This window comes from Mustela nivalis, assembly GCF_964662115.1.
Source record: "Mustela nivalis genome assembly, chromosome: 11".
NCBI lineage: Eukaryota > Metazoa > Chordata > Mammalia > Carnivora > Mustelidae > Mustela > Mustela nivalis.
The window spans coordinates 47,728,661-47,743,599 of record NC_139030.1 but is presented as its reverse complement, the minus strand read 5'-3'; the positions used below and the strand labels follow the sequence as shown (position 1 = coordinate 47,743,599).

At 39.2% G+C, this 14,939-nt stretch overlaps 1 protein-coding gene across 7 annotated transcripts in view; it reads right to left on the bottom strand.

Annotated features, from left to right (window-relative positions):
• Window positions 1–14,939, bottom strand: part of METTL8 (methyltransferase 8, tRNA N3-cytidine) — an 86,371-nt gene that overhangs the window by 50,150 nt on the left and 21,282 nt on the right. For 6 of the 7 annotated variants that reach the window (XR_014300247.1, XR_014300248.1, XM_082689178.1 and 3 more), the window contains one exon: window positions 3,457–3,515. The exons of the other annotated variant lie outside the window; for it this stretch is intronic. Coding sequence is in view for 3 of the 6 variants with exons in the window: in XM_082689178.1 (XP_082545304.1) it covers window positions 3,457–3,489 (33 nt within the window). In the remaining 3 variants the exon portion in view is untranslated. The remainder of the gene's footprint in view (window positions 1–3,456; window positions 3,516–14,939) is intronic. 7 annotated transcript variants of the gene reach the window in all.

Sequence of the window (14,939 nt, the reverse complement as noted above, 5' to 3'; positions counted from 1 at the left end):
TTTGCTAATAATTTCCTTGTTTCCAGCCCCTCTTTACCTTTAAAAACCTTGTCTCTTTCTGCAGTCCTTTGGAACTCCTCTCTACGTGCTAGAAGGAATACTGCCCAATTTGTGAACTGGTTAATAAAGCCAACTAAATCTTTAAAATTTACTCAGGGGCGACTGGGTGGCTCAGTTGTTAAGCATCTGCCTTCAGCTCAGTTCATGATCCTGAGCCCCCTTACTGGAGCTCCCTGCTCAGCAGGAAGTCTGCTTCTCCCTCTCCCACTGCCCCTGCTTGTGTTCCCTCTCTCACTGTCTCCCACTCTGTCAAACAAATAAGTAAAATCTTAAAAAAAAAAAAAAATTATCCAGTTGAATTTTTGTTATTTAATAACAAAGTAGACTTAAAAAAAGACTGTTACAGAGATAAAAGGGGACATTTAGTAATGATGAGCCAATCTGTCAAGACATAAAATCCTAAATGTGCATGTACATAATAATAGAGCTTCAAAATACATGAAGCAAAATTGGACAGAACTTTTTAAAAGGAGAAATTAGTAAATTCACAGTAATTCTTGGAGATTTTAATACCCCCCTCTCAGTAATAAATAATACATTAAGAAAACAATAGAAAAAATCAATTAGGATATGGAAGAATTAAATATTATCAACTTGACCTAAATGACATACAGAAAGAACACTATATCTAGTAATAGCCAAATGCCCATTTTTTTTCAAGTGAACATGAAACATTTGCCAAGGCACACCACACATGCAGGGCTGTAAGACAAGTCTCAGTATATTCCACAGTATTAAAATCCTACAGGGTATGCTTTCTGGCCATAACAATATTTAGTGTTAATATATATATTTCTAAAGATTTTATTTATTTATTTATTTGAGAAAGCCAGAGAGCATGAGATGGGGGAGAGTCAGAGGGAGAAGCAGACTCCCTGCAGAGCAGGGAGCCCGATGCGGGACTCGATCCCAGGACTCTAGGAACATGACCTGAGCCAAAGGCAGTCGCTTAACCAATTGAGCCACTTAGGCACCCCCTAGTGTTAATATTTTTGATGAATTGACTCATTAATATATTCCTCCTTATCTCTGGTAATACCTATTTTCTTCAAGTCTACTTTGTCTGATATTAATATAACCTGACCAGATGTCTTATGCAGTGTTTTATATATTATATATATATTTTAACTGCATTTATATGTTTACATTTAAAGTGCTTCTCTTAAAAAATATACATAAAGTGCTTCTCTTATAGGAGCATAATGTTGGCTCTTGCTTTTTTATTCAAACTTTAAATAATAATAAGATATCTAGAAAGTTCCCAAATATTTAGAAATTAAGCTTCACACTTTAAAAAAAATAATTTATTTATTTGAGAGAGAAAGAGAAAGCGAAAAAAAGCAAGAAAAGGAGGAGAGGGAGAAGTAGGCTCTTCACTGAGCAGAGAGCCCTATGTAGGGCTGGAACCCAGGACCCTGGGATCATGACCTAAGTCAAAGGCAGATGCCCAACCAACTGAGGCACCCAGGTGCCCTAAGCAACACACTTCTAAATAACCTATATGTCAGATTTACATGAGTTAGTAAGTCTTAAGGTAAATTAGAAAATATGTTGAACTAAATAACAATGAAATCTTAAAATATTAAAATTTATGGGATGCAGCTGGAGCAATGGTTAGAGGGAAATTGATAGTTTTAAATGTTTCTATTAGAAAGGAAGAGAGATCTCAAACCAATGATCCAGTTTCAATCTTAAAAAGCTAGAAAGACAGTAAATAGGATGCAAAGTAAGTAGAGAGAAGGAAGTAACAGAAACTAAAGGTAGAAATCAATGAAACAGAAAGTGGATAAAACAGGGAAAATCAGAGTCAAAGCTGACTCTTTAATAAAACTAATAAGCCTCCAGCAAGACTGATCTCAAGCACTTGTATTTCAGAAAACACAGATTTCTAGTAACAGGAATAAAAGAGAGGACATCACCACAGACCCTACAGGCATTGAAAAGCTAATAAGGAGGTATTATGAAAAATTTTATTCCATTTATAGATGGGATGAATGCCTTCAAAACCACAATTTACCAATAATTACTTACCAAAACAGTGCAAGAAAAAAAATTTAAATAGCCCCAAATGTACTAAATAAATTAAATTTGTAATTAAAAGCAAAACAAACATCATGCCCATTAGGATGGCTATTATTTTTAAAAAATGTATTTGTGAGGATGTGGAGAAATCAGAACCTTGGTGCATTGCTGGATGGAATGTAAAATGGTGCAGATGCTGTGGAAAACAGTACAGCAATCCCTCAAAATATTAAACATAAAACTACCATGCGATCCAGCAATTCTACTTCTGGATATATACCCAAAGCAAGTGAAAACAGGGACTTGAAGACATATTTGTATACCATGTTTATAGAAACATTATTCACAACTGACAAATGGTAGAAACAAGCTGAGTGTCCACCAAAAGATGAACAGATAAGCAAAATGACATATACATAAAATGGAGTATTATTTAGCCTTTAAAAAGAAGGTAATTCTGACACATGCTGTACCATGGATGAGCCTTGAAGATATTATGCTAAGTGAAATAAGCCAATTATCATAAAAGGAGAAATGTTGTATCATTCCTCCTCTATGAATTTCCTAGAGTAGTCAAAAATTCATAGAGGCAGAGAGTAGAATGGTAGTAGGTTGCCATGAAAGAATTAAATGTTTAATGGGTATAGGACTTCAGTTGGGGAAAATAAGAAGTCTTAGAGATAGATAGTTGTGATACTTACACAACAATGTGAATATACTTAATGCCACTGGATTGTATATTTGCAAAAGATAAAAGTGGTAAATCTTACATACATTTTACCACAACAAACCCCAAATAAACAAAAAATCTGCCTACAAAGAAAACTACAAGCCTCTATGGCTTCACTAGTGAATATTAAATACTTAAGGAAGAAATAGCACTAATCTTACACTGACTCTTTCAGAAAATAGAGGACAGAATACTTATCATTCTGTTTCATGAGGCCAATATAACCTGGGTAAGTAGTATACTTGTATGAAATAAAGGTCTGAATATTAGCCAGATAGTTACAATGCAGTTTTTCTAACAGACTTAGTGTTTCTCATAATAGTTTCAAATTATCAAGTGTTTGTCAGAAACAAAACTTGAGGCTATCTAAAAGTGAGAAACACAGGTAAGAATTTTCTAGGCATGTTTTAGTGTGCTCACTGCTAAGGCTGATATTTAATTTGAGTTCCTCCAGTTCAGAGCAGAGCAAAATGAAGATAACAAAAATCTCCGCAAATCCTTGTTTGGTGTTCAGAAAGTTTTTATGTACTGCTGGAAGCACCTGAAGAGTTCTGAGGTCCTCATCCTTCATTTAACTTAGCTTAAACTAATTCTGCCATATCCAATTCTAGTCCATACAATCAAATGGTATTTCCTTTACTTACTTTGCCTATAGGTTCCCAACTGCAGCTCACCATCCCAGAGTGGTTCTTCCTATCAAGTCCTGTCAAGGTCAAAATGAAACAGAATGAGCATGACTTTAGGGTCAAAATGAAACAGAATGAGCATGACTTTAGGGCAAAGGCCCTGAGATTTCAATGCCATGACTCAGTCATGAGTAGTTAACTGGCTAGAGAAATCACAAAGGAACAGATTCAGAAAGGAACTGAAGCTCATACAAATATCAGAATGGCAGAATTTCATTATCAATAACAATACTATACTTATAAGTATACAGAAGTATGTCATGAAATGCTGACAGACTTCCTGCCAGCTTAGATATAGCTAAGTGTGCACTTATATCAGAATACACGGAAAAGCACAAATACACAAAATGACTCAGGTTCCACATACAGTATGACAAGCCAAGGAGAAGACAGTTTTTATACCACTTTTCTGGACTCATCATTGCTACCACATTGTGTGTAGCAAAAGCAGCCGCCTTGGTATAGGTTGACATATGAGGAAGAGATCTCTGTCCTACCTCCAAATTTTGGCTAGATGATTTGCTTTCTACTAAAAATGGATCCCTTTTCACAATGATTCACCTGTCTTACATACCAACAAACTATACCATATTCTACCAGAATATGTAATGTACAAGGATATTTCATGTTACAAACATGAAAAAGTGTTTAAGTAATTGTGAATTTAATTTTTGTAGAATAATAGTTTTAAGTACTTTTAAAATAAAAAGGATAATTTCAGTTGAAGGAAATACTCCATACTAAATTCTGAAAATTGAAAAAGTCTTTAAGGAATAAATACCCAATCCCAGTTTATCTTTCATGTAAATCTCAATTAATAAAAGAGTCAAATATTTGCCATGTGTGAGGCCCTATTTCGTCTTTCTTTCTTTCTTTTTTTTTTTTTTTTTGAGAGAGAGAAAGAAGAGAGAGAGAGTGCGTGAGGGGGAGGGGACATGCATGCAGGGTGAGAGGGAGGCTAAGCAGGCTCAGTGTGGAGCACCACATGGGGCTGGATCTCACAACTCTGAGATCATGACCTGAGCTGAAATCAAGAGTCCGATTCTTTTTTTTTTTTTTTTTTAAAGATTTTATTTATTTACTTGAGAGAGAGACAATGAGAGAGAGCATGAATGAGGAGAGGTCAGAGAGAGAAGCAGACTCCCCATGGAGCCGGGAGCCCGATGTGGGACTCGATCCCGGGACCCCAGGATCATGACCTGAGCTGAAGGCAGTCATCCAACCAACTGAGCCACCCAGGCGTCCCAAGAGTCCGATTCTTAAAGGACTGAGCCACTGAGGTGCCCCTGAAGGCCCTATTCTAAGTACTTTACAGGTATTACATATATATGTGTGTGTGTGTGTGTGTGTATGTGTATATATATAAAATTAACATATAATGTATTATTATTAGCCCCAGGGGTTCAAGTCTGTGAATCGTCAGGCTTACACACTTCACAGCACTCACCACAGCACATATCCTCTCCAATGTCCATAACCCAACCACCTTCCCCCTACCCCCTTACTCCCTGCAAACCTCTGTTTTGTGAGATTAAGAGTCTCTTATGGTTTGTCTCCCTCCCAATCCCATCTTGTTTCATTTTTTTTCTACATGTATTATCTTAAAAAAAAAAAAAAGATTTTATTTATTTATTTGACAGAAAGAGAGAGCACAAGCAGGGAGAATTGCAGGCAGAGGAAGAGGGAGAAGCAGGTTCCTGCCTAGCAGAGCGCCCGACGTGGGACTCAGTCCCAGGACCCTGGGATCATAACCTGAGCTGAAGGCAACTGCTAAACTGACTGAGCCACCCAGGCACCCCTACATGTATTATCTTATTTAACCTCTATTTTCCTATCAAGGGGTACTGCTTTTATACCCACCTTATAGAGGAAAAGTCCATACAGGATGACATAAAAGAACATGTTTAAGGTCACCCAATCCATAACTGATGACACTTCAATTTGAACCCAGTCAGTCTAACTGGAGAGTCCAGACTCTGTTTCCTTATTCTGTTTTTTTACATCTTTGCTATTCACATACATACAGTTCACCCATTTGCTTTCTACTTTTGTACACCACACATGCTTAGAAGGATCACAGCACTGATTCTCCAGTCTTTTTTTTTTTTTTTTAAAGATTTTATTTATTTATTTGACAGAGATCACAAGTGGGCAGAGAGGCAGGCAGAGAGAGAGGAAGGGAAGCAGGCTCTCCGCTGAGCAGAGAGCCCGATGTGGGACTCGATCCCAGGACCCTGAGATCATGACCTGAGCCGAAGGCAGCGGCTTAACCCACTGAGCCACCCAGGCACCCTGATTCTCCAGTCTTTACTGAAGTTGTTAATTTGTTGTAACTAATTTAAGGAGACCCAGAATTCCTTCTCCCTCCTTACCCCCTTCATCTTTTGCAGTTCCGTTTCTTCTCTTGGGCCTTAATTAAATAGGAAGCAATGCCAATGGGAGACACTAGTGCCCAGATTTAGGAAAGCATAGTTATTCTTTTTCCAGTATTCCAAACTCAAGATACAGACAAAGCGCTGTTGCATCACCTAAATAATGGAACATTTGAATACTGGTCTTCTACTTTTACACAGCTGAGGAGTAGAGGCAAAGAAGGACTTACTTCTTTCTATCTAAGCTTGATCCTATGACTGCCTTTTTACATCTCAATACTGCTAGAAGAGCACCAAAGAACTAGAGCAAACAGTACTGCTGTTTGTGTGAGTCTATAACAATTATCCTTGGAGCAGTCAGCTGGCTCTGAGCAAAGACTATTTGTTAGGCTCCCCAAGAATGATTCCCAGTTGTCTCAGCTCAGTGAAATCTCAGGGAAAGAAACCACTGTTAATCACACACTAAATGCCTGCCCTCCATTTAAAAGTTAACTCCCCTTTGATGTTTCCTGGGTTCTGAACATCTTTTAAATAAATAAATTAGTGAGACATTTGTATTTTTCTCTTTGTAACTGTTTAGCTTTTCTTCTCAGCTGGGTAGCTGGTACAAAGGTTTCATTCAGAGGAACAAACATCATCTAGATAAAACTGCACTAACATTACCTGAGAGGCTAGCATTAATGAGAGCAAATTAAAGTGTTATTGTTGTACTGTTTTTGGATAGTGAGAGACTACAGGTAAGAAACACTTAAGTATCAACTACACTGCAGTGAAGACTGAAGCTTCAATTAACCCTAGCAATTTTGGAGAACTCCAAGGGTGACCATCTGTGAGGCAAACAGCTCAGAAAACTCATACATCTTGTTTTCATCTTTGTTTGGATGATTATAATTTCAGGGTATAAATAAGGCTATTAGCAAGAACAGAACAACAACAATAATTACAGTAAGTATTTACAGAGCACTTTGATCACACTATGACATCAGTCACTCTGCAGCTTCAAAATGGAAAGCTCATGCTCAGTGTTTGCTCACCATGACCACCCTTAAAGGTGGCCACACCAGGTACTTACTAGAAGCTACTGGGATTCACAAGTTATTTCTTTAATGGATTTCATGTCACTCCATCTCCAAGCTGCCTCAATCCATACCATTCAAATTACTCTGGAAGCTGTTTCCAAAATCATGATGCTGGATCAGAATGAAATCTATTTTAACTCATCCACCCGGCATTTCAAGTTTGTATGCACTGTTTAATTTCTAGAGGCATTAATCAGATTTGGTGGGCTGAGAAAGGGTACTAAGTTACATATATACTTTATGTGCTATCAGTCCTTAAAAATTCTAGTAAAAAAATGTACAAGGATGAGATTAATGTAGTTTGTCCCTTAACGAGACTTCTGTTTTCCTGTTCATTACAAAGGTCCCTATCTCTAGGTATACCAGATGGCAGGAGGTACTTGTACCTGTACACAGGGTTTACCCAGCCATGTTTTGGACTAATGTGTCAATAAGGCTGCCCTGTTATAAAATGGAACATTATTAAAAAATTCAAATCATAAATAGTTGTTAGATATAAAAAATCTGAAATACAGTGAATAAAGGTATCCAAATGACTGTATCTCCTTAATTTCAAAAGAACATAGAATTTAGGTAGTAGAAGTTATGTTACTAGTTACAACTAGTTACAACTTGCAAAAAAAAAGCAAGGCAAACTTACCATGGGCTGTCAGGAAACATTTTGACTGCAAAAGCATAGGAGGCATGGTACTTAGAAAAGGGGCCAAAGAACAAAAAGTAAAGTTAATAGGAACAATACGATTTCTAAACGAGAAGACAAGCTGAAAGTTTCCAGAGCAATACAGAATTCTCTAAGATTTTAGAGTGGGTGGCCAGAGTATGTTAGATTCCTCAACAGATGAACCTGTAACGGTGAGGTACTCCACACAGTGGGAGCACTGGGATCATTCATTTTTTTCCCTCTTGTCTTGAAGAGACTTCTTGGACTGGTCCTCTGTCAATCCTCAGGTCCTTTAACCAATAGGAAACAGATCCCTGATTTCCTTGCAGTCTTGTGACTACTTGGAGCATCTGTGATTATTCCAACATCTTGTTCTCATTCAAAAGATTAGTCTTCCTAAAAACTCAGCTTTCTAATTTCTCTTGCAGTTAGAGGAGACATGGTACCAAGTTCTGGATGAAAAAAGTCTGCCAAGGGGCTAAAGTCTTTCTTCCCTATGGAAGGAAAGGGACCAGAGGATAGCTTCCTGGCACAAACTCACCCTACCTCTTTCCTGAACTTAGATGCAATGCATCTAAGCTCAGGAAGCAGTGCACATAAGAGGGAAGTGTTCCTCCTCTGCAGCGTGCAGAGAAGGAAAGGGGTCTGATTCTTTTTTTTTTTTTTTTTAAAGATTTTATTTATTTATTTGACAGAGAGAGATGACAAGCAGGCAGAGAGGCAGGCCGAGAGAGAGGAGGAAGCAGGCTCCCTGCTGAGCAGAGAGCCCGATGTGGGGCTCGATCCCAGGACCCTGAGATCATGACCTGAGCCGAAGGCAGCGGCTAACCCACTGAGCCACCCAGGCACCCCAAGGGGTCTGATTCTTGATGGCACCAATGAACAGGTAAACCAATGTTAGTTACCACCTTCCTCTGGACTTCTTTGTAGGTAAGAAAAATCTTTAAATATTTTAACCATGGTTAGATTTTCTGTTATTTTTCATCCAAGAGGATTTCTAACATACAATATATAACACAATAGTGTTAAGTCCTGGGAATCCAGGGACAAATCCATTTGGTTTCCGCCTTCAAGAAACGTACCATCAAGTGAAGCGAAATGAAATGCAAATAGTCCTGACACACATGTGGTAGAGGTGGATATAAGGTACTATCAGAGCACAGAGGAATGAGTGACTGAAGTCTATTTGCAGTGGCCAGGGAAAGTTTCCTGGTACAGGCAAAAATCTGTGCTGGGTCTAGAAGAATGAGTGGCAATATTTCAAAGAGATAAGGACAAAAACCAGGGTGTCTCAGGCAGAGGGACTGGCACAATTAAAGACAAAGAAGTGTGAAAGCATATGCTAAATTCAGGAAATAAAAAGTAATTGGGAAAAAGATACTAATTAAAGTAAATTTGAAAATGAGTTGGGGTCTTTAAAGGCAAGAAGAAGTATAATAAGCATATATTCCAGTTGAAAGGAGGTTAACAATTCTGAAACCACTATAAAATAGATAGTAGATGGTGGGAACGGACCAAGTTTCTCACTGGGAATCAAGGGTTACAAACAAATGGAGGGAGAAGGTTGAAATGATCCATATAGTAATAGATTAGAATTGGAATCATCAGTATGAACTCATGTTTAACTTAATATAAATACAGATATTATATGTAGAAATATTTGTAGATATGTATATACACAAGTTAGTACACAAACATATAGTTCCCTACTCCGCGGGCTGATAAGGCCTAGAAGCTACCACATCCCAGTAGCAACAAGCCCAGGAAGCAACCAGATCTTGGTTTCTTTCTTTCTTTTTTAAAGAACAAAGTTTAAGATTTTTTTTTTTTAATTTATTTGATAGAGATCACAAGTAGGCAGAGAGGCAGGCAGAGAAAGGAAGGGAAGCAGATTCCCTGATGAGCAGAGAGCCCGATGCGGGGCTCAATCTCAGGACCCTGGAATCATGACCTGAGCCGAAGGCAGATGCTTAACCTACTGAGCCACCCAGGAGTCCCATATCTTGGTTTCTAATACCATTCTCTAACAAAAGGAACTAGGGCTTCTTGGAGAAATGCTAGCTAGGCCTAAGGCAGGGAATATACAAGATGAGCCTGAAGCATCTTTTAGTCCCAGAAAGTAAGGAAGTAATCAAAAAGAAAACAATACAAACAAAATTCAAAACCCCACAATGACAGAGGTACGTCAAAGGGACATATGAGCCAACTGAAAGAGCTCCTAATGGCCAAAGTTGAAACACTTTGAGCAACAAAATAGTTTTGGGTTATAATCCCCAAAATAAAGTATCTGTATGTCCATATGGATATAAATGATTGATTGAATAAATAATAAGTGCAGGAAATAATAAGTGCAGACAATCTCCCAGGCAGAAGAATTCCAAATAATTTATGTAGATACTCCATCCTCAAGGAGGTGGACCATAACTTCTCATTCCTTAAGTGTGCGCTACACATAGTGACTTCCTTCTAAAGAGTACAGTAGGAAAGAGGGGAAACTTAACTCTGCCCTGGAGAAACTTGACCAACACTACTCAGTCAGGTAATCAAAGTTAACATCAATAGTGGATGTCATGTTGACAGCATGTACTCTTGATATGATATAATGAGAATGGCACTTTGCCTCTGTGTTCTTCTTCCTCCCCAAAATCCATAACCCCAGTCTAATCATAAGAAAAACATCAGACAAACCCTAATTTAGGATCATTCTATAAAATACCGAACAGTATTCCTCAAAACTGTCAAGGTCATCAAAAAGCAATTTAATCTGAGAAACTGTAAGGGCCAAGAGGAACTTAAGAAGACATGATGACTAAAATGCAATGTGGTATTGCAATGGGTGGTGCAGTCAACTGAGTGTCCTTTGGCTCGGGTTGTGATCTCAGGGTTCTGGGATTGAGCACCCTCCCCTCAATCAGGCTCTGTGCTCCGTGCTCCAAGTCTGCTTGGGATACTCTCTCCCTTTCCCTCTGCCCCTTCCTTCTATGCTCATGCTCTCTTTCCCTCTCTCTCTCTCAAATAAATAAGTCTTCAAAAAAAAAAAAAAAATGCAATGTGGTGTCCTTAGAGCCTAGAACAGAAAAAGGATATGTGAAAACTAAGGAAATCTGAGTAAACTATGTATTTTAGTGAACAGATAACAGAAATATATCAATATTGGTTCATTAACTGTGACCATACTAATGTAAGATGTTAATAGTTGGGGAAACTCAGTATGGAGTATATGGTAGTTATACAAATTTCACAATTTTTCTGTAAAGCTAAAACTGTTCTAAAATTAAAAGCTTATATTAGAAAATTAACTGTGGGGGCGCCTGGGTGGCTCAGTGGGTTAAAGCCTCTGCCTTCAGCTCAAGTCATGATCCCAGGGTCCTGGGATACAGCCCCATATCAGCCTCTCTGCTCAGCAGGGAGCCTGCTTCCTCCTCTCTCTCAGCCTGCCTCTCTGCCTGCTTGTGATCTCTCTGTCAAATAAATAAATAAAATCTTTAAAAAAAAAATTAACTTTGTATTCTTACAGCTTATGATGTGAGGGGCAGGTGAGCGTGGGGATGGGGAGGTATTTATAAGGTTGGGAATTTATGCCAGAGCCAGATAATAAGGAATCTTTATACCAGACTAGGGAGTCTGGCTGTCTTTCTTTTCCTCCCTCCTTCCCTCCCTCTCTCCCTCCCACTCTCCTTACCTCCCTTCCTTCTTTCCTCTTTCTCTTTCTTTCTTTCTCTCTCTCTCTTTTAAGATTTATTTATTTACTTGAGAGACAGATTGAGAGAGCCCATGGGAGGGAACAGCAGAGGATGAGGAAGAGAGGGACAGAGTCTCAAATAGACTCCATGGTGAGCATAGGGCCTGAGCTGGGGCTCGATCCCGCGACTCTGAGATCATGACCCCAGCCAAAACTAAGAGTCAGAAGCTCAACTGACTATACTACTCAGGCACCCCTAGGCAGTTTCTGTAGGCACTGACAACAACTGATGAGTTTTAAACAGGTGAGCCACATGATTAGATCTGTATTTTATAAAGATTGTTTTGATTGTTTTATACTACAAAACATGCGGTCCTATAGCAGACTAGTGAAAATCAAAGCTCTGGGACTGTGCATGTACAGCTTTTTAAATCTTCATGTGATCCTGGTGCACATCAATGACTGAGAAACACTCCTATATAGAATTAATTAAAGGAGGGTGCCAAATAACAAAAATCTGTCAGAAATCATGGGAACTAGAGAAGACAAAATGATAATCAAGGAAGGAGTTAAGTCAAGACAGACTTCAGAAGCAAAATCAATAAGATCTTTTGAAATGATCAGACATGGAAGTAGGATGAAGCCAAATACGTAGGATGAAACTGCGTATTTGGATACGGAACAAGATCTCTAGCTTTGGTAGCGGGGTAGAGGATGAGACTAATCAAGACAGAGTTCAGAAAAAAGGTAGGTAATGGTGGGATGGTGGTAGGGAAAAGAAGACAGTAAGTTCATTTTGCACATGACAAGTGTTAAGGATCCCACAGTATATTTATGTGGATATTTCCAACAGACAGTTGGAGATGAATTTAGGTAACTGGCAGGCACTGGTAGAGATGTCGATTTGGGAGGCAAGTCACTGGTTTACAGGTGGTAGATGAAGTCATGATGAACTGACAGAGAAAGAAAATGAGACTGATGGAACTCATGGTAACACAAAACTTAGGAGACAGGTAGAGGAAGAGGAGCCAGCTTATGTGATCAATATTAAAGAATATTAAAAAAGAGAAATTAAAAATAAATAATCGGTTTTGACCTTTATCAAAATGTTTTAAACCTGGCTGTGCCAGGGGCGCCTGGGTGGCTCAGTGGGTTAAGCCTCTGCCTTCGGCTCAGGTCATGATCTCAGGGTACTGGGGTCGAGCCCCACATCGGGCTCTCTGCTCAGAGGGGAGCCTGCCTCCCCCACTCTCTGTCTGCCTCTCTGCCTACTTGTGATCTCTCTGTCAAATAAATAAACAAAATATTTAAAACAACAACAACCCTAAAGATACAAACGTAGTGATCCAAAGGGGCACGTGCACCCAAATGTTTATAGCAGCAATGTCCACAATAGCCAAACTATGGAAAGAACCTAGATGCCCATCAACAGATGAATGGATAAAGATGTGGTATATATACACAATGGAATACCATGCAGCCATCAAAAGAAATGAAATCTTGCCATTTGCGACAACATGGATGGAACTAGAGCGTATCATGCTTGGCGAAATAAGTCAGGCAGAGAAAGACAACTATCATATGATCTCCCTGATATGAGGAAGTGGTGATGCAACATGGAGGCTTAAGTGGGTAGGAGAAGAATCAATGAAACAAGATGGGATTGGGAGGGAGACAAGCCATAAGTGACTCTTAATCGCACAAAACAAACTGAGGGTTGCTGGGGAGAGGGGTTGGGAGAAGGAGGGTGGGGTTATGGACATTGGGGAGGGTACGTGCTTTGGTGAGTGCTGTGAAGTGTGTAAACCTGGCAATTCACAGACCTGTACCCCTGGGGATAAAAATATGTTTATAAAAATAAAAAATTAAAAAACAACAACAAAAACCCTGCTGTGCCAGCAGAAGGCAGAGTTGAGGAATAAGTAGGTAAATGGGGTAGTGTAGGGAAGGTAGTAAATGTAGATGACTATCACAGGCAGTAGAAAGGAAAAGAGAGAAGCTGGAACACATCTTGAGGTGTTGCCTAATCAAAGAAGAGTATTTGTTAAGTTGCAAAGATCTTAAGCATCTTTGTAGAATAAAAGAAAATCCAATGTTGAAAAATATAATGAAAATAATGGAAGCGGTGCCTGGGTGGCTCAGTGGGTTAAGCCTCTGCCTTCAGTTCAGGTCATGATCTCAAGGTCTTGGGATTAAGCTGCATTGGGCTCTCTGCTCAGCAGAGAGCCTGCTTCCTCCTCTCTCTCTCTCTGCCTGCCTCTCTGCCCACTTGTGATCAGTGTCAAATAAATAAATAAATAAAATCTAAAAAAAAAAAAAAAAAAAAAAAAAAGGAAAGAGATAAATTGTTGACAAGCTTTAAGAAGTGGGAGGAAGGGGGGCACCTGAGTGGCTCAGTGGGTTAAACCTCTGCCTTTGGTTCAGGTCATGATCCCAGGGTCCTGGAATCGAGCCCCACATCAGGCTCTCTGCTCAGCAGGGGGCCTACTTCCCCATCTCTCTCTTTGCCTGCCTCTCTGCCTACTTGAGATCTCTCTCTGTCAATAAATAAATAAAATCTTAAAAAAAAAAAAAAAGAAGAAGAAGTGGAAGGAAGGGAAGGGACACCAAAAATGTGTCAGTCACATAAGGTGTCTAGAACAATTTCATTCTCTCACGAGTGAGAACAGGTAAGTTTGTAGTGGAAGTCCTTTCCCAATGTTATAATCCTTGTGTAAAGTAAGAGACTGCAAGGTAGGGAACTTGAGGGAGGAACAGAGAAAAAAAATGGAAAATAAAACTAACAACATTTGAGTAAAGGAATGTTAACAGCTAACTGGCCCAACTGAAGTTGCAACTCAAATTAGCAACCACTTACTGGTTGCCTCCTGACCACTCACTCTCCATTAATAGCTCATGGATTTGAGATCTTTGAGTCTGTAAAGACATGGAGACATGACCAAAACCAGAATTTATTTTCTCACAGTACTGGTATCAAAGTTGGTTTCTGGTGAGGTATCACTTGCTGGCTTGTAGACAGCTGCATCCTCACATGGCCTTCCCTCTTGCATGCTGTGGACAGAGAAAATCTCTCTGGTATCTTGTTCTTTCTTGTAAGGACACAATTTTATTGGATTAGGGGCCCATCATTATGACCTCACTTAACTTTTATTACCTTCATAAAGGCCCTATCTCCAATAACAGTCATTCTGGGGGCTGGGGTTTTGGTATGAATTGGGGTGGGGGTGGGTCACAGTTTAGTACACAACAAAAGCCATCTTAGAGACTTGAGTGGCCAGGTCTCACAATGGTACAACTTTAGGATGAAACTAACTTTGAGGAAAGAAAACTGGAAAGATAAAAGGAAGTTCAGTGCCATTGTTAAGCAGCTGGGTTATGTTTTATTTGAAGCCCAACCCACCTCTGGCTTTTTCAGTTATTAAGCCAATACATTCCCTCAATTATTTAAGCCAATCTGAGTTTTCTATTATCTGCAACTAGAATTAATCTGACAGACCTGTTATAGGATTTCCTCTATCATCTGGCAGTCTGGGGGCAATATATTTGTTTTTATCTGTATTAGGCCTGTCCAGGCTGGTAGTACAAAAAGTAGTGGTGATTTAAGATGGTGGAACTGAGGGAGAATATAAATGATGACTATAAAGTAA